Raw genomic sequence first — 24,204 nt, forward strand, 5'->3', positions numbered from 1 at the left:
CCTCTCAGCCTTCTCCTTTCCAGACTCTCAGCCCCAGGGCTCTCAGCCTTTCCTCATCAGGCAGTGCTCCAGTCTCTTCAGCATCCTTGTAGCCCTCCCTTGGACTCTCTCCAATAGATCCATGTCCCTCTTGAACTGCAGAGCCCAGAACTGGATGCAGTATTCCAGGTGTGGCTTTTCTAGGGCAGAGTAGAGGGGACTTTTCCCACTGCACTACAACTTGCCATTAACATGATATTTTAATGACAAGCTCTCCATTTCTGTTGCCATGGGTTCTTAGTAATTTCTACTGCAATAAACTGATTTCTATAATTATAATGTTAGCAATGTTTGTGTCAGTTCCTTTCATTCAGGAATTAGTTTGAAAATAAATTTCCATCTGAATGTAGCTCCTTGAGAATGAGGAGTTGTGTGAAGAAAAAAAAAATCAAGTCTGATAGTGGTTCATAACTTCAGTTGCTAAATGGAAGGTGTTTGCATTTTGACTTCTGACAGACCCATTTCATCTGTAATATGGGATGCTGAAATTGGTGAACTGCAGTAGAAGTTTTAGGAGTGGCAAAATTTGTTGGGAAATGACTTGGGGCTTTTAGAAGTTGGCATTGCATCAGGTCTTAAAATAACAAATAGATGAAATTGTAAACAAATTGTTAACTTATTACAGACTTCTAATATTTCACATCATGTCCTGGAATTTGAATGCTTAAGTAAAGCTGAATTCCTGCATCTGTGTTAGGAAAAATCATTGAGTAGGGGATGTCTGGCACTGATTGATTAAAATCAGTCCAGATCCAAGGCATCCTCTGTTCACCAGATTTGAAGCTTAGAGCTTTCCATATCTGATAGAATTTGTGTCTGGCTCAGGCTGTGGTAGTGGCAAGTCTCAGCACACAGCAAAAAGCCATTGTTGAAGACAAATTCCCCTCTTTAAACATGTATAGAGTTTCCTTTTTGGTATTCTGGACTGGTATTGCTATGTTTTTATTGTGGTATCATTGCTGAGTTCTTTAGTTGCCCAGGGAGGTGCTTGGGCCCCATCCCTGCAGATACCCAAGGTGGGGCTCATCAGGGCTCTGGACAGCCTGATCTAGTTGAGGGTGCTCCTGCTGACTGCCGAGAAGTTGGACTGGATGACCTTTGGAGGTCTCTTCCGGGCCAGACCATTCTATGATCTATGATTCTGTGATTCTATTTGCAGTTCCTCCAAGGGAAATCTGGGTGACTACAGTGTAGGCTTTACACTGCTGACAAATGAATTGTGCCACAAATGTCTCTTGATTTCTTTTGCAGCCTCTGAAAAGCAGATGAAGTTAGTTTGCAGAGAGTCTTCTGAGGAGCATCTCCAGCCTTTCAAGGAGAAATTAGAAGATTTCTTCCACAAAGGTATTCAATTCTGGGAAGAAAGAAGTACTATTATTGGCAAGCATTGTAGTGGTTTTTACAAAGTTCTGCACTAAATACCTGATGTCTCTCAACGTTTTGCTATTTGTTATGATGTTCCTGATATGCCTAATATATGTTAAGAATAATGCTTACATAGATCTTGGATATCACTTGCCAGAAGTAATTATTGCCTTGATCTCCCCATTTCCTGTTAGTTATTTTCTCCTTTGTCCTTTATCATTATGTGTAGGCAGAATAAGGTATTCATCACAGAATAAATTTGTCATAGGGAATAGAAAGCTTCAAGTTTGTAAATCACTGGAATGGAAAATACTCTTGTAGAGAAAGCTCACATGCATGCCTGGAGCCATGGCATCTTTTGTCAACAAAAGTGTGGGCCTAAGAACAGATTCAGTCGTATTTAAAGAGGTGTTTGAGGCCCTTCCTTTGAGATTCTATTTTATCTTGTGCAAGACAGGCATAAGGAGGTGATTTGCCAGGCTAGAGGAGAGAAATCAGTTTGATCATCAGTTCATGACAATGCACATGGAGGTCCCTGTTGCTGAGCAGTCCCATTCTCTCCCCTTTCCCAGATGATGTGTTCCCAGGCACCACCTGCTGCCAGCACCATTGTCTCTGGAGCTGTGCGAAGCAGATGACAGCAGTCTTTGTGTCGTTACAGAACAGTTCTGTTGTCTTTCCAACTTCATTGGAAATTTCCACTTAGGGTTTGACAACAACATCAAGATGGAGATAGGACTATATAATTCATTTCTGTGATTGCAAGAGCTGGAAGGGAGACCTGAGAGCTACCTGAAAGGACCCTGCAGGAAGGCTGCAGAGAGACTTTTCATCAGGGTGTCTAGAGACAGGACAAGGGAGAATAGTGTGAAGCTGAGGCAGAGCAGGGCTAGACTGGAACTGAGGAAGAAGTTCTTCAGTAGGAGGATGGTGAGACTCTGGAACAGGCTGCCAAAGGAGGTTGTGGCTGCCTCCTGCCTGGAGGTGTCGAAGATGAAGTTGGATGAGGCCTTGAGCAGCTGAGTCTAGTTGAGAGGTGTCCCTACCCACGGTGGGGAGGTTGGAGGAGATGAGCTCTAAGCTGCCTTCCAACCTAAGCCATTTTGTGATTCTATGATTCTATGAAATGCTGTTTAAAATGCTAACTCATATATGAAATGAAAAGAAATAGCTAAGTTTTCCTTACATTTGTATTCCTAGTATCTGAACAGTATTTAGTCTCTGTGTATTCAAATTGAATTTTAATAATTGAGAGTAACATTTGGATATTTAATATTAAAAAAAAAAGAGAGAATTCTCCTTCAGTCACTGAACCTATTTGAATCTTTCTAATTGGGTGGTGGAGTTTTCTGTGACATTAGAGTGGAAATCTCATAAAATCCTACACTGAAGGTAGTTAAAAATAACACAGAAATCCATCTTGATTTCTGGCACTGGAAGAGGCATTGGACAATTGTCAAGCTGAGAGGTTCAGTTTAGAAGTTCAATCTGCAAACTCAACAGTGTCTCTGAAATGAGGAGTTAACTGATAGTGCTGAGCATCCCTTCAGCATCTGCTTTCAGTTTTGTTTGTTTAAAAAAGAAAAAGAAAAAAAGATTTGTGGCTGGTTTAAGCAAATGTAAAGAAAAAAAAATTGCCTATTATCTTTCTGCCAGCTCACAGCAAGCCTCCAAAGCTCAGCTGCTTGTCTGAAACTTCTGGCTTGAAAAGAGGGTTGAATCTCATAGATACAAAGGGTTTTTTCTCACACACACAATTTCCCATCATTTTTCGTTAGTGTGAATTGGAAATACTGTAAGGGGAAAAAAAAAACCCATACGAAAAATCAACATAGTGATTTGCTTAAGCTGAGCTGTTTACATTTGCTAATTACAATTAATACCAATTAAACCTAATACGTGCTGTGTTGTAACAAAAAACACTGAGAGTGTTGTGGAGACTGACATTCTAAAATGCTAGAGGGGATAAACTGTACTTCTGCTGATGTCAGTGCTGGTTTGTATCACTGAGTGCATCGTAGCCTCCTGTCTTCGGCAGGGAGTTAGGTGCCAGAACCTTTAGGTTCTGTTCCCAGTTTAGCTCCTCGAGATGTGGTGCTGGAATACTTGGCTGCTCTCTTTTTTCAGAAAGCACTTGACTGTCCTGTTAGGCAGAATGTTAAATGGTGATTCTTGCTGGGCTTTTTGGAGTGAAAGATAATCTTTGTGGAGTGCTTTGTGATTGCCACATCTAGGGAGTTGGGCTGGATGATCTTTGGATCTTCCAGCCACTGACATTGTGTTATTAGTGATCATCAGTGAACTCTGCTAATGCTTTATTAGCTGTATTTGATATGCCCGTGGTTTTTGGAAAGGGCTTCATTATTCTCCAGGGGGAAATAACCTTTAGTAGATCTAACTATATTGTGTGCAATCAGTTATATTAGTTTTACTGTAATGTGGAGACCTAAAAATGACTATAAGTGAGTATCTCCTTCCTGTACTTGGGGCAGAATTACTGTATGGGTTTGTTTTCAGGACTACATTCCTGATGTTTACCGTTTAAAGTGCCATGATATGCAAAAAAGAGCTTTGAGTTCATGAAAGCAACAGTTTGGAACACTCATTAATTTATGAAATTCTTGCTCAGAGTTGCTTAAAAGAAAACTCCTTCTTGGATACAAAGCTGTCTCACATGAAAATGTCAGAAGAGTTAGATGAATATGAGGAAGATGCAAAATAATCTGCTTTAAAAAGGAGAAAGGAGTTTGGTTGCTGCAGCTATGAGCCTCACTAGAAGGACTGCTGGCCAGTAGAGATGGGAGGTAGTTTTTCGTGACATGTTTTGTTCTCCTTGTGCATTCTTTCAAGAAAGAAACAGGAAAGTAAATGTCTTAGAGGAGAGAGAACAGCCTTAAAAATTAATCTTTATTTTGCTGCTTGGACTGTTTATATAACTTGCCCATCTTAATCAGCGTTGAAATCCAGAATACAGATGCATGCATCATCTTGCAAAATCTGCTCCCAAATTTGCCTTCATTGGTTCCAGGTCAGAAAGTGCATAAAAATCTTGAATCTGGGCTTGATTTCCTCCCTCCCATACTGGAATGTGCAAATCAAGGTCTTTGTGCCTCATGACAGAGCATAGCTGCCTCTTCCTTTCTCTCAGAATAAAGCATCTCGATGATGTTGAAGACTTTGCTATTAAAGGAATTCGTTTAGTTTACAGCAGAGCCTGGGAAGGGAGTATTCTGATGGCAGGTTTTGAAAATCATTACTAGTGGCCAGCAAAGCTGTTTGGGAAAGGCACATGGGTGCACTCCAGCGTCCGAGATAAGCAGCAAGATGGAGAGGGAGGGATTTGTTACACAGAGTGCATCTTCTGAGACTAATCCCATAGGGAAAGAAATTACCCTGTGTTTGGAATTCCAGCCTAGCACTTAGGAACTTGTTAAATTCATTGCTTTGTTACAACTACTGCATGTCCTTATACTGCATAAGCCACCAGCAGTCATGGGACTGTACAAAGTAGAGCCATAGGCCAAGCTGTTCCTGCAGCACTGTGGCAGCAGGCAGTGCATTTTTCAAGCAAGGTTAGCAACCACATGAAAAATGTCAGTAAAGCTGATTTTTACTCTGGATTGCTGTCTGCTTAATATTTTTAGCCAGGCTGCAGTAGCTGCTTGCTTCTGCATCCAGTCTCTTGTGCTCTTGAATGTATTTCTGGCGCAAAACAGGAGCTTTGATCCTCATTTCCTCATCTGCTTGTTGGAATGCACCTTAGAGGACTGACTGGTGAGACAGCACAGTGGAAAAGAATATAAGGAGTAAATTCTGTCAAGGCTAGCTCTCTGCACTTGCATGGTAACTGCTTTCTGCTTTATGTTGTTCTTGAGGGAATTATACCAAGAATTAAGAAATGTCATGGGAAACCAGCATTTCAAGAGCCAGAAACTGATCAAAACTGCTACACTCCCTGACATAGGAAAGGGGTAGAGGGAACCTTGGAACTGCCTTTGGTAACTGAAGAGATCCTGTGGGACGGCTGCAGAGGGACTTTTCCTCAGGGTGTCTAGAGAAGGACAAGGGGGATTAGTTTGCTGCTGAGGCAGAGCAGGCTTAGACTGGAGCCAAGGAAAAAGTTCTTCAGTGTAAGGGTGGTGAGACTCTGGAATTGCCCAGGAAGTTGTCATAGAATTACCTGTCTTGGAAGGAACCTCCAAAGGTCATCCAGTCCAACTCCCCTGCAGTTAGCAGGGACTTCCTCCACTAGAACAGGTCCTGCAGAGCCCTGTCCAACCTCACCTTGAATATCTCCAGGGATGGGGCCTCAACCACCTCCCTAGGCAACCTGTTCCAGTGCTCAACCACCCTCATTGTAAAGAACTTTTTCCTAGCATTCAATCTAAATTTCCTCTCCTTTGATTCCACCTCCCTGAGGGTGTTCAGTAAGTTGGATGAGGCCTTAAGCAGCCGAGGCTCTAGACTTGTTCAAACGGCTCCGTGTTCATCCTGTGATGGGGACACCAGACCATTAGTTGCTACTCTCTTAAATCTCTTTTGACAGAACTTTATGTGTTTCCATTCTCTTCCTCCACAATACGTGAAACAACCTCTTAAAACAGCTTTCATACAGGAAATCTGTGCCACTAACTTCTCTTTAGCTCTACTGTAGACAACCAACCTAGATGGATGACAGAATTCTGGAGGAATTAAGGGACTAAAAGAGGGCATATCACCTTTGGAAAGAGGGGGAGCTAACTCAGGTGTGATGGTTTGGGTTTAAGGATGAAAAGAAAAGAAGAAAAAAATAAAAGAATTAATAAAAAATTAAGGATGTTGCTAGGTTGTGTAGGAAGAAAATTGGAGAGGCCAAAGCCCAGTTAGAACTTAGATTGGCCACTGCTGTGAACAAGAACAAGAAGTGTTTCTATAAATATATTAATGACAAAACAAGGGGCAAGGATGGGAATGTAGTGACTGGAGATGAGGAATAGGCAGAGGTGCTTAACACCTGTTTTGCCTCAATTTTCAATAGCAAGGCAGATTGTCCTCCAAACAGCTAGCCTCCTGACCTGGTAGGTGGGGTCAGGGAGCAGAACAGCCTCCCTATAATCAATTTTTTAAGAGGGAGAAAAGCCACAAGTAAAAATTTAAAGCTTTTCTCAGGGTTTTCTGATATTTTGGGAAGTCATTACAGGGTTGATAGGAAACTGCTATGAATAAGTACTTAAAAGGTAATCTTGTCTTCCCACTAGTGCTGTACTTCTCTACCTTGACCTGCATATGGGGTTGTGGTGCTTGTGCTTCCTTTTGTTTGTAAAGTTCTTGAATGTTTCAGTGCTTAAGCAAGAAAATGAAAAGCACTGAATTTTGGTAACAGCTACCTTGAAAAATGTGGTCTGGAAGCAACAGCAGAGGAGCAATAGGATCCTACAGTTGTCTGATTCTCTTACCTGCCATCATGAAGCTGCTCCTGTATCTCTGTAAACAGGCAGCTCTACAAGACACCAGACTGCTGTAGATTCTCTCTCCAGTCTGCATAGCAAAGGCTCAGTCTTCCTTTTGTGATTAAAATGTATGAATATGAAGGCTTTTGACTTCAAAGCTTTATTTTCTGTTCTACTTACCATAACTCTTTTTTTTTCTCCCACCCCTCATTTGTTTTCACTGAGATGTTTTATTATCTCTGCCACACATATGCAGTTCTCACATTAAACAGTGTGGGAGGATATTTATGTCCAGTGTCAAACATGAAAAATATGTCATACTTCCTTGCAGTGATAATGTTTGCTTAAAACTTTTTTATCCTTCCCAGCAATGACATTACAGACCAGACAAAGTTTGTGTTTAGAGCTGGAAGGCTGTTTTAGATGCCAGCAGCAGAATTACTTTCATCTTTCAAAGTGTTTGTGACACTCATAACTGTTTTCATCACTCCAAGATCGTTCTATTTAAACAGATGAAAGAGTGATTTACATCAATTGGCATCAGCCTGCCAAGCACAGAACCTGGCTGCAGTGACACTCTGAGATTGTGTAGTTAGGACAATAGCCTGGGTCCATCAGACACCAAATAAGGTGTCCTGGAATGTGATTGCCTCCATATGCCTCTAACTGAAGCAATATTGACAGTGAGCTGATTGAAAGAGCAAGGATTTCCTCTGACATGAGTGTTTCCTCCACCACTACCAGAAGAATTACCAGCATCAAAGTCCTCAAACTGGATCTTAATTAAAACTGTGACTTTTCAGGAAACTATCAATTGATTATTTTGAAGCAGATATACATCAAATTGCTATCATCAGTTCCACTGGATCATGTTTCCAGGGAGACCTGTTAGCAACCTGCCAGTACCTGAAGGGGGCTACAAGAAGGATGTAGAGAAACTGTTTGCAAAGGCCTGCAGTGACAGGACGAGGGGCAGTGGCTTCAAAGTAGATAAGAGCAGATTGAGGTTTGGTGTTAGAAACAAGTTCTGCACCAAGAGGATGCTGGAACACTGCAACAGGTTGCCCAGGGAGGTGGTTGAGGCCCCATCCCTGGAGATGAATGCAAGGCAAGGCTCAGCAGGGCTCTGGGCAACCTGTTCTAATTGAGGTTGCCCTTGCTGACTGGAGGAGGTTGGACTGGATGACCTCTTGATGTCCCTTCCAAAGCAAAGCATTCTGTGAATCTATGACTTACAATGAAAACTGGAGGCTTGTACTCCATTGACCTGTGTAATATGAGTGTGCTTTAGAAGGACTTGTAACTAAAAATGCAATGTCATCCTTACAAGAGAAGGAGAGAACTCTTAGATTTGTGTCTCTAACAGTTTCTCCCAGCTTCTTTCCAGTTTGAGTTGTGCTGAGCTACTGTAGCTGCTGCAAAGTCACTGGCGTTTTCTGATAGGTATGAAGTTCTCCTTTTAATAGCAGCTGAGCAGCATAATGCATGTCAGCATTGATATTCTTTGATTCAATACCAAAAACTGATGCACATGAAATCTGTAGCTGGAATTACTGATAACTTCTGAGTATCCACTGTCAGCTCTCTGGAGTCTAACACTCCAGTGCCTGAACCCACAGAGTTACAGGATGAAGGGAAAACTGAGCCACAGATTATATTACAGAATCACAGGACAGCTTAGGCTGGAAGAGACCTTAGAGATCATCATAGAATCATAGCATGTCAGGGGCTGGAAGGGACCTTGAAAGATCATCTGGTCCACCCCCCCTGCCAGAACAGGATCACCTAGAGCAGATCACACTGGAATGCATCCAGATTGATCTTGAGTATCTCCAGAGAGAGAGACTCCACAACCTCCCTGGGCAGCCTGTTCCAGTGCTCTGATCATCTGATCCAACCTCCCTGCCATGGGCAGGGACTTTTCTCAGCTAGACCAGGTTACTCAAGTTCCCTGTACTGCAGGCAGTTTATCTGGGTTTGCCCTGCTATCGACATCTTTGTCTTACCCTATGTGGGCTGATATTCAAAGTTAGTGAACTAATACAATTTAAGCCCTTGTCAAAGCTGTCCTTGGCAGGAAATCAGAGTGCTCTCTGGTTCATGACTTTAGTTTATGTCCTACAAACAAGTGATTACATATACAGGAAGATACTGCTTCCAAGAAGAGAATGCAGTCAAGAACTGGAAAGGATTGGGTAGAAGATAGTAATGCACTTAATGAAAAGCCCAAACACTTGCTCTCCAAAGCCTTTAATATCTACTCTCACACTGGCCACTCTTACTTTCTTTGTCCCTCAGACTCCGTAATTTCACACCACAGTCTTTGGATAAAGCTTGGACATTGTCTTGCTCTGCTACCATAACGCAACAGTGCAAGGATCAGTGTTTGGAGCACCTCTGCTATGAGGACAGGCTGAGGGAGCTGGACTTGTTCAGCATGGAGAAGAGAAGGCTCCAGGCAGACCTTAATAGCAGCCTGCCAGTATCTGAAGGGGGCTACAAAAGGCTGCAAAGGCCTGCAGGGACAGGACAAGGGTCAGTGGCTTCAAACTAGAGCAGAGCATATTCAGACTGAGCATTAGGAACAAGTTCTGGACCATGGGGATGCTGAAACACTGCAACATGCCTGGGGATATTCAAGGTGAGGCTGGACAAGGCTGCGAGCAACCTGCTCTAGTGGAGGATGTTCCTGCTGAGTGCAGGGGCATTGGACTGGATGACCTTTGGAGGTCCCTTCCAAATGGGATTATTCTGTGACACCATGCCATAATAGAAACTCATGCATTTATGGAGCTGTCCACAATTTGAGTCGGTTGATCATTTTTCTCAATTTTATTTTCCTGTTTTGATGCTTTTGAGCATGCTTGGTAACAAAAAAATAGATGCTGTAAATTCCAGGTGGAAATTGGAGCTCTCTGGGCTAGGTTCTGTTATGGTGTAAGTTGTGTTTTCCCTTTTTAACCAGTGTTAACACATAAAACCTGTAGATCAGACAGGAAATTGCCATTAGAAGGAGGTTTCTTTCTGGGAAAATAGAGGGTGAGCAGGATGTAGCAGGACCGTTTGTTTAGAGGACAAAAATAAGGAACAATCACAGTGTTCATAGAGCAGTTCTCTGGAATTTGAAGCCAGTTAAAAGAGAAAGCAGCAGGCTGTTACTCCCAAAATTGCACAGTGACAGAGTAAAACCAGGTGAATCATCCAGCATTGTAAGAGGGACCTGGTAGTGCTGTCTGGCAGTGGCTGGGTGTGAGCCAGCAGTGTGCCCAGTTGGCACAGTAGGCCAATGGCATCTTGGCCTGTATCAGGAACAGTATGGTCAGCAGCACCAGCATTATCATTCTGCCTTGTACTGGCACTGGGGAGGCCTCACCTCAAGCACTGTGTGCAGCTTTGGGCCCTCACTGCAGGAGAGATACTGTGGTGCTGGAGCGGGGCCAGAAGAGAACAAAGAGACTGGGGAGGGGCTGGAGGGGAAGGCTGATGAGAAGAGGCTGAGGGAGCTGGGCTGGGTTAGCCTGGAGAAGGGGAGACTCAGGGGGAACCTTAGCACTCTGTACAACTACCTGAAGGGAAGTTGTAGTCAGGTAGGGGTCAGGCTCTGCTCCCAGGCAACTCGTGACAGGACAAGAGGGCATGGCCTGAAGCTGTGCCAGGGGAGGGTTAGGTTGGATATTAGGAAGCACTTCCTGATGGAAAGGTGATTAGGCACTGGAATGGACTGCCCAGGGAGGTGGTGGAGTCACCATCCCTGGAGGTCTTTAAGAAAAGATTGGATGTGGCACTTGGTGGCATGGGTTAGCTGATGTGGTGGTGTTAGGTCATAGGCTGGAGTCCATGATCTCAGAGGTCTTTCCCAGCCTCATTGATTCTGTGATTACAGCTGTGACAAAAGACAGACTTCTCCTATGGTAAGAAAAGTTTGATTTCAGATCATCATTCAACCTCTTCTGCAACTTCTTCTGTAGTATCTTTGTGCCTAAATACTCTAGGTGCCAGGGCAAGATGTTTCAAAGTGGACCTCTGTCCTATGAAGAGCCCTTACAGTGCTGCTTTGTGAACACCCTGAGCTACTTCTCACCTGGTGGAGAAGTCCCTGGTTTTATTTCCCTTAGGAGATGTAGGTATGGAATTGATTGGAAGAGACCTTTCTTTTTTTATGGCATGTAAATCAATTCAAACTTTTAAACATCAAGATTTTTTCAGCTCTCTAAACCTTGTCCTAACTCAGCTATTTTGAAGGGATCTAAAAAAAATTAATTGAAGGACTTCAGCTCCTGTGTAGCATATTTTAGGATAGAACTGTTTGCACAAACCATGTGTACAAAGTCTTTCATCTTGAGAACAAATGCCTTACAATCTGAAAATTCCCTCCACAAAGTGTTGCCATCTCTGGAATAGAATCTGGTAGGAGAGGGGGTCCTGGTGCCCTCGGACAGGCAGGGATACTTGAGTACACTCATGTAGCTTCTGTGGCCAAGCAGAAAATACTAAAGAACATAAATCTAAAAAGGAAAAAGTGCTCTGTAGAATGTATTGGGTCCAATTATCTCTATAGTCATGGGTATAGCTTATCAGGGAGTGTTTATAATGGGTTTCCTTACCTTGGCTTTTGCACAAAGGGCCTGACCCAGCATTGCCTTAGAGTGCAGTGGGAGCTGGGTAAGGCATGTTTATGTTTGAGATTATTGAAGCTTTCCACATCAGAGATTCTTTCCTTGCATGTAATTGAGCAGTTCCTAGGAGAGAGAATCCCCAAGCTTCATCAGGAGAGCTGACTCTGCATTACTGCTTGAAATAATTGACTTCTCTCCTTTCTAAATGCCACTCAGTTTTCATTTTAATGTAATTTAATATGGGCTTGGGTTTGAGGGGCAGTAAATAATCCAACATTTAAAATGTCTTTGCAGATTGTAGAGAAATAAATTTCTAAGTACTGTAGAACATTCCCTCACAAATACTATATAAGAAGTTGTCCTATTAGCTATTTGGTGTAAAGAAAATTCTGTCATTGTAGATGCAGATGCATCAAATTTTGAAATCTATTTTTACTTTTACTCTGTGCATGTTTGGTGGTTTTTTTTTTAAGTCCATTCAAGCTTTTCTTGTTCTAATGGACAAAAAAAGAGTGAGAAACTAATCTGATTATTCTGTGACTCCTTAACACCATACCATAATAGAAACTCGTGTGCTTATGGAGGTGTCCACAATTTGAGTATGTTATTAGAGCAGAGTATAGGCATAAATGATATTGGTAAGGTTTGTGTTAGTTAGCACTCTCAGAAGTAGTTTCTGTGACTTTTTGAACAGCTAAGACCAAATCAAAACAGGAGTCAAATGATATTGAACCTCTCTGCTAACAGGTCTGTTGGCATTGCCTCTCTTCTTTAGGAGTTAAATGTCCCTTATCCTGTATTTCTGTTCTCTCTTCTTTTTTTCATGGCCCTGCTGTTACCATTGCATAAAAGCCATAAGCCATTCTTAAGAGACACCCAAAGGCACAGCAAGCAGAAAGTCTGTGCTCATGGCTTAGCTGCTGCACTCACAGTCCTGCTCCTCTCTTTTTATACTTTTTTTTTTTTTAAAGCTTTGACCTGTGCATAAACAGGAACATGTGAAAGTGTTCTTAACCCCTGCAGGGGAAAAGGCTTCTGGAGCTTGCATGTGGCTCATAGGATGACCTAGGTTGGAAAGGACCTCAGAGCTCATCTGCTCCAACCTCTCCACCATGGGCAGGGACACTTCTCAGTTAGACTCCACTGCTCAAGGCCTCAGCCAGCGTGGCCTTGAACAGCCCCAGGCAGGAGGCAATCACAGCCTCCCTGGGCAGCCTGTTCCAGAGTCTCACCACCCTCCTACTTAAGAGCTTCTTCCTCAGCTCCAGTCTATCCCTGCTGTGCCTCAGCTTCAAACCATTGCCCCTTGTCCTGTCTCTAGACACCCTGATGGAAAGTCCCTCTGCAGCCTTCCTGCTGCAGGATCCCTTCAGACATTGGAAGGCAGCAGCAAAATATGCACTAGGAGAAGCTGTCACTGTGGTTGTTTTTAATAACACAAGGCAATACTGAAGAATAATATTAACCTGGATAACAACACTGATTAATAATATTATTCCTTAATATAACATTAACTGAATATTACACTGATGAAAAGTCCCTCTGCAGCCTTCCTGCAGGATCCCTTCGGGTACTGGCAAGCAGCTCTAAGGTCTCCCTGGGGTCTTCTCTTCTCCAGGCTGAACACCCCAGCTCCCTTAGCCTGTCCTCATGGCAGAGCTGCTCCAGCTGTTGGACCATCTTTATGGCCTCCTCTGGACTCTCTCCAGCAGCTCTGTGTCCTTCTGCTGGAGACACCAGCACTGGAGGCAGGATTGGAGGTGAGGTCTCAGCAGAGCAGAACCAAAGAACAGAATCCCCTTTCTTGCCATGCGGCCCACACTGCTCTGGCTGCAGCCAGCACACAGCTGCCTGCTGGGCTGCATGAGGGCACTGCTGGCTCCTGGAGAGCTTCTCAGCAACCAACACCCCCAACTTACTTTTTTCAGAGCTGCTCTGCACTTACCCTGGATTTGTGCCCAGGATTGGCCTGACCCAGATTTGTTTATTTTCAGTGGAAAATAAGCAAACTGTAAAAAAAAACAAACCAAAACAAAATCAGAACAAAAAAACTACATCAGGTAGATGCAAAAATGATTCTTGCTGTTCTCCAAGTCTCAGGAGAATTTTTAATTCCTTTTGTGTACACTTACGACAGTTCTTGAGTACTTTCTAGGAGTGACTAATATGTCACACATGCTTTGATTTCCCTTCATCCTTTCCCAGAAGGAGGATGGTAGAGATTCTAGTTAGAAATTGAGAGATCCATTTTTAAAAGGTATTCTTCTGTGGAAGCCAAGTGCAGAGAGAATTTCTTCCTTGTACACAACTGCAGATTGGTGTTTCTTGTAAAAACAATGATCGACAGGCTCCTGACAAAATACTTTTTAAGGTTAGCATCCTGGGTTTCCTTTCTGGCAAATAGGAGAAATATTGCAGGTCCTGCAATACTGACCTCTTTGTAACATTTTGTTTCAAATTCCAGGCAGCTCCAAGCAGTAACTCAGTAAATTTTCCTGCATAAAATCTGAGCTGTGGGCAAACTTCTGAGTTCAAAAGGAGAATTCAGTACATGGATAGGATGAAATCATTTGACAAAGAGTTGTGATTTTGTAGAGGAAATGACTGCACTTCTGTCTGGGAGGTCATTGAGCCCACAGAATTCTCTTTCTTTTTAACAATCAAAACTATTTCTGTAGAATGCAGGTAGATTTTTTTTCATTTTTCTTTTGCTGTTCTTTAAGTAGAAATTAAATAAGACAGACATAAGGAGGTGTGTGATTTTTGAGCAAGACAATTTCTATTTATTTATTAATTCTTGCTTAATTCCTCGTACTTAAAATTCATATTTCTCAAGCTGAGACTTAGGCAATAAGGAATCTTTACAAAAAGGAAGGTTGTTGGTTAAAAATTTGGGGGTTTAGGCAAAGAATTTTTCTCTCTTGTGTTAAGCACGATGATTTTTGTCTTAAATAAGAACTCTTAAAGTGTTCTCCAAATTCAGTTTTGACTCAGGTGTGTGATGGAGACTGAAATACTGAACTTCAGAGGCCGTACTCTGTCAGGTTCATTGATATTAACAGATAAATGTGGAGAAGTTTCCTGACTGCTTCCTTATATCTGATATGTAATTTGGTAAGAGATTGTAAAAGCAAGGAGCGTTTGGTGCATTTCACAGTTCTGGGTGCTAAAACAGTATTAATAGGCAATATCTACTGTAATATTTCACCTTACTTTTAAAAGTCAGTATCTAATATCAATACATGGATTAAATTTGATTTTCATTTCGTTTGATTTACCCTCGGATAAGGGTAGCCATGCATTTGAGAATCAGTTTGGGGCTGAAATTCTCTTTCCCTCCTCCTGCCTATGGGGCTGAACAAAAGGAGGAAGGTGGCTGTTGTGCTTCCAAGCAGCCCATTCAATCCACTCTCAATAATGCAGATTTTCTGTTCATGCTTTTTTATTGACAGTCTTTGTTTCTTAAAGAACCTTCATTGCCTTTTTCATTTAAACAGAAATGCAGCGAAGAAACAGATGTGTCCCATATAAAATATGTCATAAATCTTGTCTCACAAATTCTTTGCTCTGAACTTTCTGACAGAAACTGTCAAATCCCCACTTTAATTCTGGTATAAAACGTTCGCTTTGTGTCATGGCGCCAGCCACCATATGCTGGAATAAAGTCAGCAAGCAGCAATAAAAGAAGGCAGCATAGGCACCTTTGAAACAGTACAAGCCATCAGCAGCCAGAAAGGTCCATATAAATCCATGGAGAATTAATCTCAGCTTTGCCACTATCCTGCTGTGCATTTACAATGAGACTTTGCTCTCGACCACCAGAAGCGGCTCACGATGCAGGGGAAGCGTATCCTAATGAGGGGGAAATGGAAGGGAAAACAAAGCAGCGGCTTTCAGCCCCCTGCCCCCATCCTCTGGATCACCTAGAAGAGCGTGTCCTAGTGTGTTCAAACGTGTGGGGCCATTCCACGGCACGGGTTGCTGTGCTGGAGCTGATCATGTGAAAGCAATCTTGGCTGAGCTCAGTCAGCAGAAGTGACTGCAACTCCATAAATCATTCTTATCATTCCGCGGGAGGAGGCACTGCTGTGGCTTTCCTCTCCCCAAAAGTTTTTAGGCCACGGATTTCACAAGCTCTTCTCAAATGAGGTTGTTAGTGATATTTGTCTAGTTGTTCCCTCTTTACCCACCAGATCAGCTGCTGGTTCACCAGCAAATTCACTTTGTTTTTGAATCACAGGTCGATAGGGGGTGGAAGGGATCACCCAGTCCAACCCCCTGCCCAAAGCAGGATCACCTTTGAGAAGGCCTCCAGCTTCCTCTTGGCTTTAATAATCATTTAACCGTTTACGAGTATTGGTTTTGCCATAAAAACCTGCTGATCCTTAAAGATTTTCCTTCTGCTTGCAAAAGAAGGTTGTAGTTATGGATAATCTGGTGAGGCAGTTTTCCCAAAGACAGGAACCTCCTTCTGTTCGAAAGGATTAGAGCTGAAGTTTCACTTACATAAGCTGCATCAATACCTTTAGTCACCTCAGAGATAAATCTTGGAATTGGACCAGAAGATGATAAGAGTTTGATAAGAAGAAATTAGGATGTATTTCCATAGCATTAATAGGCTTTAAAAATAATATATTCTCTGAGAGAGGAATGGTTGCATTTGAACAGAATGCAGGTTCAAGTGATTTAATTCAAATGAATTGGGAAGTGGAAAGCAAAGTTTTGTTTGTAATTTGTAACTCTGACTAATGTTGGCCCTGATTTTAAGGGAACAATTCCCTTTATGTGTAGAAGCTAACTGAAAGAAAACCAAACAGCTTTAATTCATAAATCTCCCATGGAATACAGTAAGAAGCAGCATACCAGGAATCAGACATTTAAAGAAATATAGGAATAGGAAGAAAAGAAATATAGGAATAGGAAGAAATAGAAATAGAAAGAAACAGAAACAGAAATAAATAGATAAAATCAATAGAAATTGGAATATGTATAGAAAAAGGAATTGATACAGAAATAGGAATAGATATAGAAAGAAATAAATAGAGAAATAGAAAATTTCTATTAATTTCTAATGTTCTGGCAGTGACCTTCAGCTCTTTTTCTGTCACACTTACAGACAGCATTACTGCTTTGAAAAGGGGATGTGATTTCCTAGGGTTTTTATTAGTTATAAGGGTAAAGATAAACCCTTTCCTGAATGTCTTCTGCTGGTGGTGCTTGCCTCTGTGTATTGCCAACAATTCGGTATGCTTTGGTGGCATGAAAAATAGGGAATATTTCACAATGTTTACCAATTCCTGCATGGGAAAACGTTAATTAATTAGTGGTTTGCCTAAGATCATAGAATCATAGAATGTCAGGAGCTGGAAGGGACCTCGAAAGATGATCTGTTCCAGCCCCCCTGCCAGAGCAGGATCACCTAGAGCAAATCACACTGGAACGCATCCACATGGTTCATGAGTATCTCCAGAGAGGGAGACTCCACAACCTCCCTGGACAGCCTGTTCCAGTGTTCTGTCACTCTCACAGTGAAAAAATTCCTCCTCAGGAACCTCCTATGCCTCAACTTCCACCCATTGCCCCTTGTCCTGTCACAGGGCATCGTGGAGAAGAGGCTGGCTCCATCCTTCTGGCACTCACTCTTTACATGTTTATAAACATTGATGAGGTCACCCCTTAGTCTTCTCCTCTCCAAGCTAACAAGCCCCAGCTCCTTCAGTCTCTCCTCATACGGAAGATGTTCAATTCCTTAATCATTTTTGTGGCTCTGTGTGGGACTCTCTCAAGCAGCTCCCTGTGCTTCTTGAGCGTGGGGGACTCAGAACTGGACACAGTGCTCCAGATGAGGCCTCACCAGGGCAGAGTAGAGGGGAAGGAGAACCTCCCTTGACCTACTAACCACAGCCCTTCTAATACACCCCAGAATGGCATTGGCCCTCCTGGCCACAAGAGCACACTGCTGGCTCATGGCCATCCTTCCATCCACCAGGACTCCCAAGTCCTTCTCCCCTTCACTTCTCTCCAGCAGGTCAGTTCCCAGGATAGAGGTTGGTAACTGATATTCAAGATTACTTGTGGGGAAACCTGTTTGTTAAGCTGCACAGGGACTCCCTGTGTGATAAGAACATTTGTGCATTTTTCAGCACTAGATTGTGGCTTTCTTGCTTGAAAACAATTTTTGTAGTGCTGCAAAGGAAAATAAACTTGGAAGGGCTGCTTTGGGGAAGCATGATTAAGACCTCACGGCAGCAAGTTTTCTGAAGGTTGTTTTGAAAGGATTTGAGGTGCTTACACCAGTATTGAAACCATCTTAAAAAAAACCTGCATGGCCAAGTTCCATCTTAAAGCTGTGAGCTTGGCTAATTCAGAGAAGAGGTAAAGGAAAGAAGACTTGTGTGATCACACTGCCCATTCCCCTGGGAGGAATTTGTAATGCATTGGCAAATTTTGACCAAATGCAACAAAGTTAGAGATCAGAATCATAGAAAGGTTTAGGTTGGAAGGGACCGCAAGGATCAGCCAGTTCCAACCCTCTGCCATAGGCAGGGACACCTCTCACTAGAACAGGTTGCTCAAGGCCTCAGCCAGCCTGGCCTTTAATACCTCCAGGGAAGGAGCATCCACACTCTCCCTGGGCAACCTGTGCCAGTGTCTCACCACCCACACTGTAAAGAACCCTTTCCTAACGTCTGGTTTGAATCTCCCCTCTTCCAGTTTAAACCCATTACCCCTTGTCCTGTCATTGCAAGACCTTGTAAATAGTCCCTCCCCAGCCTTCCTGTAGGTTCCCTTCAGATACTGAAAGGCCATTGGTAAGGTTTCCTCAAAGCCTTCTCATCTTCTGGCTCTTCAGCCTGGAGAAGATAGGAAGCTCTCAAAATCTCAATAAAAATGGGTAGCTAAATAGACCAAAGTGACTCTATTAGCCTTGCAGGGGGAGAAAGGCTGCAGCATGAACTCAACCCTTGCTTGAGCATTCATGAATCCATCTGGGAATGAGCTGGTAAATACAGATCCACACTAGACCAACTTTCATTGATTCCATTGCTCCCAGACCTTCTTGCTTAACCGATACCATCCAGCAAAGGATGTCTTGATGAGTATGGGATCAGTTCTTTGAGGAGGGTTCTTCATTCTAGTGTATTGGACTAGAAAGCAGCATTGGACATACAATGAAATGTTTGCGTATCACTTCCAGGCTGTCTCTTGAATTCCATGAGTTTGTGAAGTTAGTAATTAGATAAAGAAAGTTAATCACAGAATGGCTCAGGGTGGAAGGGGCCTCGGAGCCCATCTGCTTCAACCTCCCCACCATGAGCAGGGACACCTCTCAACTAGACTTAGCTGCTCAAAGCCTCATCCAGCCTGGCCTTCAATACCCCCAGGCAGGAGGCAGCCACAGCCTCCCTGGGCAGCCTATACCAGAGTCTCACCACCCTCATGGTCCCTTCCAACCTCAGCAATCTATGATTCTATGACTGTCACTAGATTGCTCATGATAGTGCAGCTGAAAGAACCTCTGTGTGCTAGCAAGTACACTTCTGTGAACATTTTGGTTTCCATGTTGTTACTTGCAGTCCAGCAAGACTTGACTGCAGGAGTTCTCAAAAATAGGTCTGTTTGTAAGTTCGGCATTTTCACTGGTAACAGATCTATTGACATCTGAACCAAAGAAGACTAAGTTCTGCTGATCCTGCTGTTCTTCACACTACTTATAATGCTTAGGGGTTTAAACATGTCCAGAATTTTGTACAAAAGTAGAGAACATTTGTCACAGACTCACAGAATGTAGCTGGTTGGATGAGACCTCCAAGATTATCTGGTCCAGCACTTGGAGGGTCAATACTAAACTGTGTCCCTGAGTGTCAGGCTGCTTAAACATCTCCAGGGATCGTGACTCCATCACTGCCCTGGGTAGACCATTACAATGTTTGAATGCTTTCATTGAAGAAGTATTTCCTACTATCCATTCTGAACTGCCCTTGGCACTGCTTTTGATGGTCCTCTCTGGTCTTTTTACTCACCTAGAGCAGCTTGGAGCTTTTTTTTTTTTTTTTTTGCATTCTGCATAACCCCTGGTCAAAGGATTACTACAAAGTTTCCTTTTGGATGCCATTTGTACTTGAGAGTGGAGATCTGTAGAGTCAGCTTTTAGCCACAGTTCAGCTTCTGATGCCCAAGTATATCAGCGGTGGATAATGTCTACAAGATGTCGTTCTCTTACCCAGTGTTTTTATGACTTTGTGCTTCAGAAAGACTCAAACCCTAAGGTCTGTTAGTGATTGTTCTCCTTCCTTGGTAATGCCACAGAATGGGACATTTGGCACTCAGGGAAAAGCTAACCCAACTGAACCCCTCTGGGGATGTAATTTTCTGCCTGCACCTTTGATTAAGGGGCTGGTATGTCTCTAGCAGAAGTTTCATCTTTTGCCTGACTTTCAGCATGATTACTGAAGAGGTGAGCTCTTGTGAGACTAGAAAATAGCCTAATAACCTTTTGCCACTGTTTTAGCAGCCTCTGCTCAGGCTCTATAAAGTTCAGAGAGGAATGTCATTAGGGAATTTCATTTGGATTTAGCATCTTCTGGTGGTTGGTTGGTTGGGGGGGGTGTTGTTTAGCTGGTTGGTCTTGCTTGGTTTTGGAGGTAGTTTTTGTTGGAGGGTTTTTTTTCTGTCTGTGTCTTATCTAAGATTCTGTCCTAGTCTTAGCTGTGGTTAGTTGAAAGACAAGAGTCAGAAAAGGCCTATTTTCTTCCTTGGGGGAAAACCAATTACCTTGGGGTATGGTGGAGCTTTTTCCCTCACAGAAGAACCTCTGATTTATCCATCTCTAAAAATTATAAGGCATACACGACCTCATCCTTGGAATATAAAATGGAGAGCTCTGCTACCTCCATCCTAACTGCTGCTGTCTGAGTGTTTTCTCAGTTTTAGTGTTTGTCATTGCTATGGAGTGCTTAGAAAAGCAACAAAAATGTATGCATCAGGTCATCCAATTCTGAAGTGGTAAGATACTGACAAGTAAACTGTGATGGGTACAGACAGGTGCAGTGGGTGCTGCTAGATCAGTGGATGGACTTGTTTGAAATGTCCTTCTTGTATGCACTCATGTGTTTATGGTCAGATAAAAACACCAAAAATTCACCTAGCCAGGCTCAAGCTTAAAAACTTTCACTACAGGAGGCAGAAGCAACTGTGAGACTTTTGTGCAGTCGTGTCTAGCCAGTTTGATTCCTTTGTCTTCCCCACTCAGAGCAAGTAGCTTCACCATCCTGTCCTTGCTTTATCAGCTGCTGACCTTCCCCACCTCTCAGGCTGTGCCAGCATGCAGTCTCCCTGCTTTGTTCTTTGGGGAAATATTTCATAATAGCCTGGTTCTGTTGTAACTGGAAGCTGCTGTGCAAATACTAGACCCATTCAAATAAATATTTTCTGATAGTTTCTCATTCTCAGAATAGTGCTTGGCATGGTGCTTCCTTCTCAGCAAGTGGAGTATGCAGTAGTTTGTAAGTTGGGGTTGTAGTCTTTTTATAGTATCAACTCTTGTACTGTTTCACTCAGAACTGTTTGCAGGACCATGCTTCCTTCCGCATTTCACACAATCACAGAACTTTAGAGGTTGGAAGGGACCTCCAGAGACCATCCAGTCCAACCTTCCTGCCAAGCAGAATCACCCAGGGTAGTCTGCACAGGAATGCATCCAGTTGGGTTTGGAAAGTCTCCAGAGAAGGAGACTCCACAAACTCTCTGGGCAACCTGTTCCAGAGCTCTGGCACCCTCACTGTAGAGAAGTTTCTTCTCATATTGAGGTGAAACCTTCTCTGTTGCAGTTTGTAACTGTTGCTCCTTGTCTTACTGCTGCTGACCACCAAAAAGAGATTGGCCCCAGACACTTGACACCCACCCCTCAGATATTTGTACACATTGATCAGGTTCCCTTTCAGCCTTCTCTTCTCCAGACTAAACAGCCCCAGGGCTCTCAGTCTTTCTTCATAGGGGAGATGCTCAAGTCCCCAGTCATCCTCGTGGCTCTCCACTGGACTCTCTTGTCTCTATCTCTCCTGAAGTGGGGAGCCCAGAACTGGACAGAGTATTCCAGGTGTGGTCTCACTAAGGCAGAGAAGAAGGGGAGAAGATCCTCCGTAGCCCTGCTGGCCACAATTTTCCTGACTCAGCTCAGGATGTCATTTGCCCTCTTAGCCACAAGGTCACTTTGCTGTCCCATGGTAAAAGGAAACCAGCAAACCCCTCAGTTTCGTAAGAACATAGTGCATTTGTTCTCTTGTTCATTGAGCTGGCCACGGCTGGCAATGTGAATAAGACAGGTGGCTGCTCTGCAGAGGCTGTAGCTCTCTGCACGGCAGCAAACTGGAGCTGCCTGTTTTGTAAATAGCTGCTTTCCTTCGAAGCCCTTGCCTGTAGGGCACGGGAGTTCTTAACTGATCCTGGGTTTCATGACTATATTCAGAAGAGATATATTGATTAATGTTGTCTGCTTGCCATAGGACAGGATGTACTTTTTTCAGGACATGGACTAGTCCAAGCAGTAGAGTATACTAAGAATTTGCCTGTAGGTGTGAGAGTAGACAGCAGACTTTACATTAGTTCACAGAATCACAGAGTGTTAGGGGCTGGAAGGGACCTCAAAATATCACTGAGTCCAGCCCCCCTGCCAGAGTAGGGCCAACTAGGGCAGGTCACACAGGAACACATCCAGAAGGGTTTGGAATGTCTCCAGAGATGGAGACTCCACAACCTCTCTGGGCAGCCTGTTCCAGGGCTCCAACACCCTCACAGGGAAAAAGTTTTTCCTTCTGTTCCCATGGAATTCAGGATGAATTCAGTGGCCTTGCCTGTGAACTCAGGTTTGTAACTGTATTTGAAGAGCCGACGCAGTCCTACAGACTGAACAGCCAAAAGACACAGTTCTTCATTTTTGTGTGAAGGAGTGCCCAAACTGTTGATGTCAACAGTTGCACTTCAGTGGTTATTCTGACTTGGAACAGGAACAACTTATCCATGGTAGCACTGGGTCAGCTGTGTGCTCTTCTGCCACAGCTAAGTTGCTCCACTGGACCTGGTGCTTAGAGACATGGTTTAGTGTTGACCCTTCACTGCTGGGTCAGGGGTTGGACTGGATGAGCTTGGAGGTCTTTTCCAACCAGGTCTGTTCTGTGATACTTTGTGGGGTGCTTGCGTATCCAGCTCAGGAAACACATTCAAAAGCAGAGAAAGTCTATCCTTTGGAAACCAAGTCCTTTTAAGTAGTGTGAGCATTCTGTAATGCAAGCACTCAGATTCTCTAACCATATTTCAGACTCCTGGCTGTTTTAAAATAAATAAATAAAATCATGTACATACCATAGACTGAAAACTTAGTACATGTGTTTTCACTTTGCAGCTTCCTGAACAAAATGTGAGAGCTATATTGAACAGTTGGTGTTAACTATGTTTGATACTTGTTCAATTCCAATAACTTCCAATTATTTCTGCCCCACAACAAAACACCCAAGTTTAAATTTGTAAGTTCTGGCCTGCAACAACAACGACCAAAAAAAAAGTAGACAATTTAATGTTCTTTTTTGGTCAAAATCTGCAAGTCAGGTTTAATGCTTTGTTTTGTATCCAGATGATATTTGCTATATATGATAGTATGGATTTTAAATGCCTTTTCAAGTCCGTTTTGCTTCACAGACACATTAAAAGCATTCATTTAACTACAATAAAGAAACAATAAAAAAGGGTAATTAGCAACTGTTTCTTGCTTTTTAGTAAAGGCATTTATTTAAAAGGGACTTAGCATACCACCTAGGAAATTCTCATGGGCAGAGATGTTTGTTTCGTCTGTGAGATCTCTAAACCAGCAAGGCAGTCATTTATATCTCAAAATGTTTTTCATTGGCAGCTAAAGAAGAACATAAAAAAGAAGAGAGCAGTTTGGAAAATGCACAAAAATGGTAAGGTTTTTGCTAGTGTTTTCCAGCAGTTTATTTTGGTCAGAGATGTTATTGATCTTAGGAGTCAGATGGAATGGGGGTAAGGATCTGTACTTCAAAGAAGTAATATGCTGGCCGAAAAATTCTTCAGTAGTCTTCCAGGAGAAAGTTCAGCTGAGTTTTTAGCCCAACAGTCTGCTATGCTTGAGGGTTTCATTGCTGCCAGGACTGGACAGAATCAGGGTATTTAAAGGATATTATAATAACTGATGAACTCTACTCCATGTAGTCAACATGTGTTTGGTTTTCACTGACCATTTTCAGAGCTTAGCCTATTGAATGCAGCAAAGTCCTAATATTTCTGTTGCCTGAAGATCTCTGCCTTCCTTAGGCCAAAGGAGGCAAAACATGGGAAGAAATGAGATAAATGAATTTATAGGTCAGAAAATATTTAATAAGTTCATATTTGTAATATTTTTTCTGTTTACCAAATTATAGTTTTGGAAGAGGAAAGGATCTGCCTTTAACTTTGTTTATGGTAACTATGGAACTGCCATAAATCAGCTGGGGTAAATTAATTCTTAGCTGCTTGACACTATTTTTTCTCACAGTCACCAAAGGCAGATCTGTGATGGTTTATGTTACTTTTCTGAGCCCAGAGTGGCTATGGAAGGACTCATTAATTTAAAGTTGACATGAATTAGTTGTCTGATGTGAAGATTGGATATTTCAATTGCTAAATAAACCTTTAGTATTTTCTATTACTACTAAAAGGATCTGTTACTTCTGAATCACAGAAAGTAGCCCAAGTAACTAGAT

The 24,204-nt window shown here is 42.7% G+C and overlaps 1 protein-coding gene across 1 annotated transcript in view; it reads left to right on the top strand.

The window, feature by feature from the left end:
• The window catches only part of LOC135177581 (formin-like), a 129,375-nt gene that overhangs the window by 87,860 nt on the left and 17,311 nt on the right, over window positions 1-24,204 (top strand). Inside the window, exons 13-14 of the mRNA XM_064147772.1 lie at window positions 1,291-1,383; window positions 23,355-23,406. Coding sequence (XP_064003842.1) covers window positions 1,291-1,383; window positions 23,355-23,406 — 145 coding nt within the window. The remainder of the gene's footprint in view (window positions 1-1,290; window positions 1,384-23,354; window positions 23,407-24,204) is intronic.

This window comes from Pogoniulus pusillus, chromosome 1 (assembly GCF_015220805.1).
Source record: "Pogoniulus pusillus isolate bPogPus1 chromosome 1, bPogPus1.pri, whole genome shotgun sequence".
Taxonomy (NCBI): Eukaryota; Metazoa; Chordata; class Aves; order Piciformes; family Lybiidae; genus Pogoniulus; species Pogoniulus pusillus.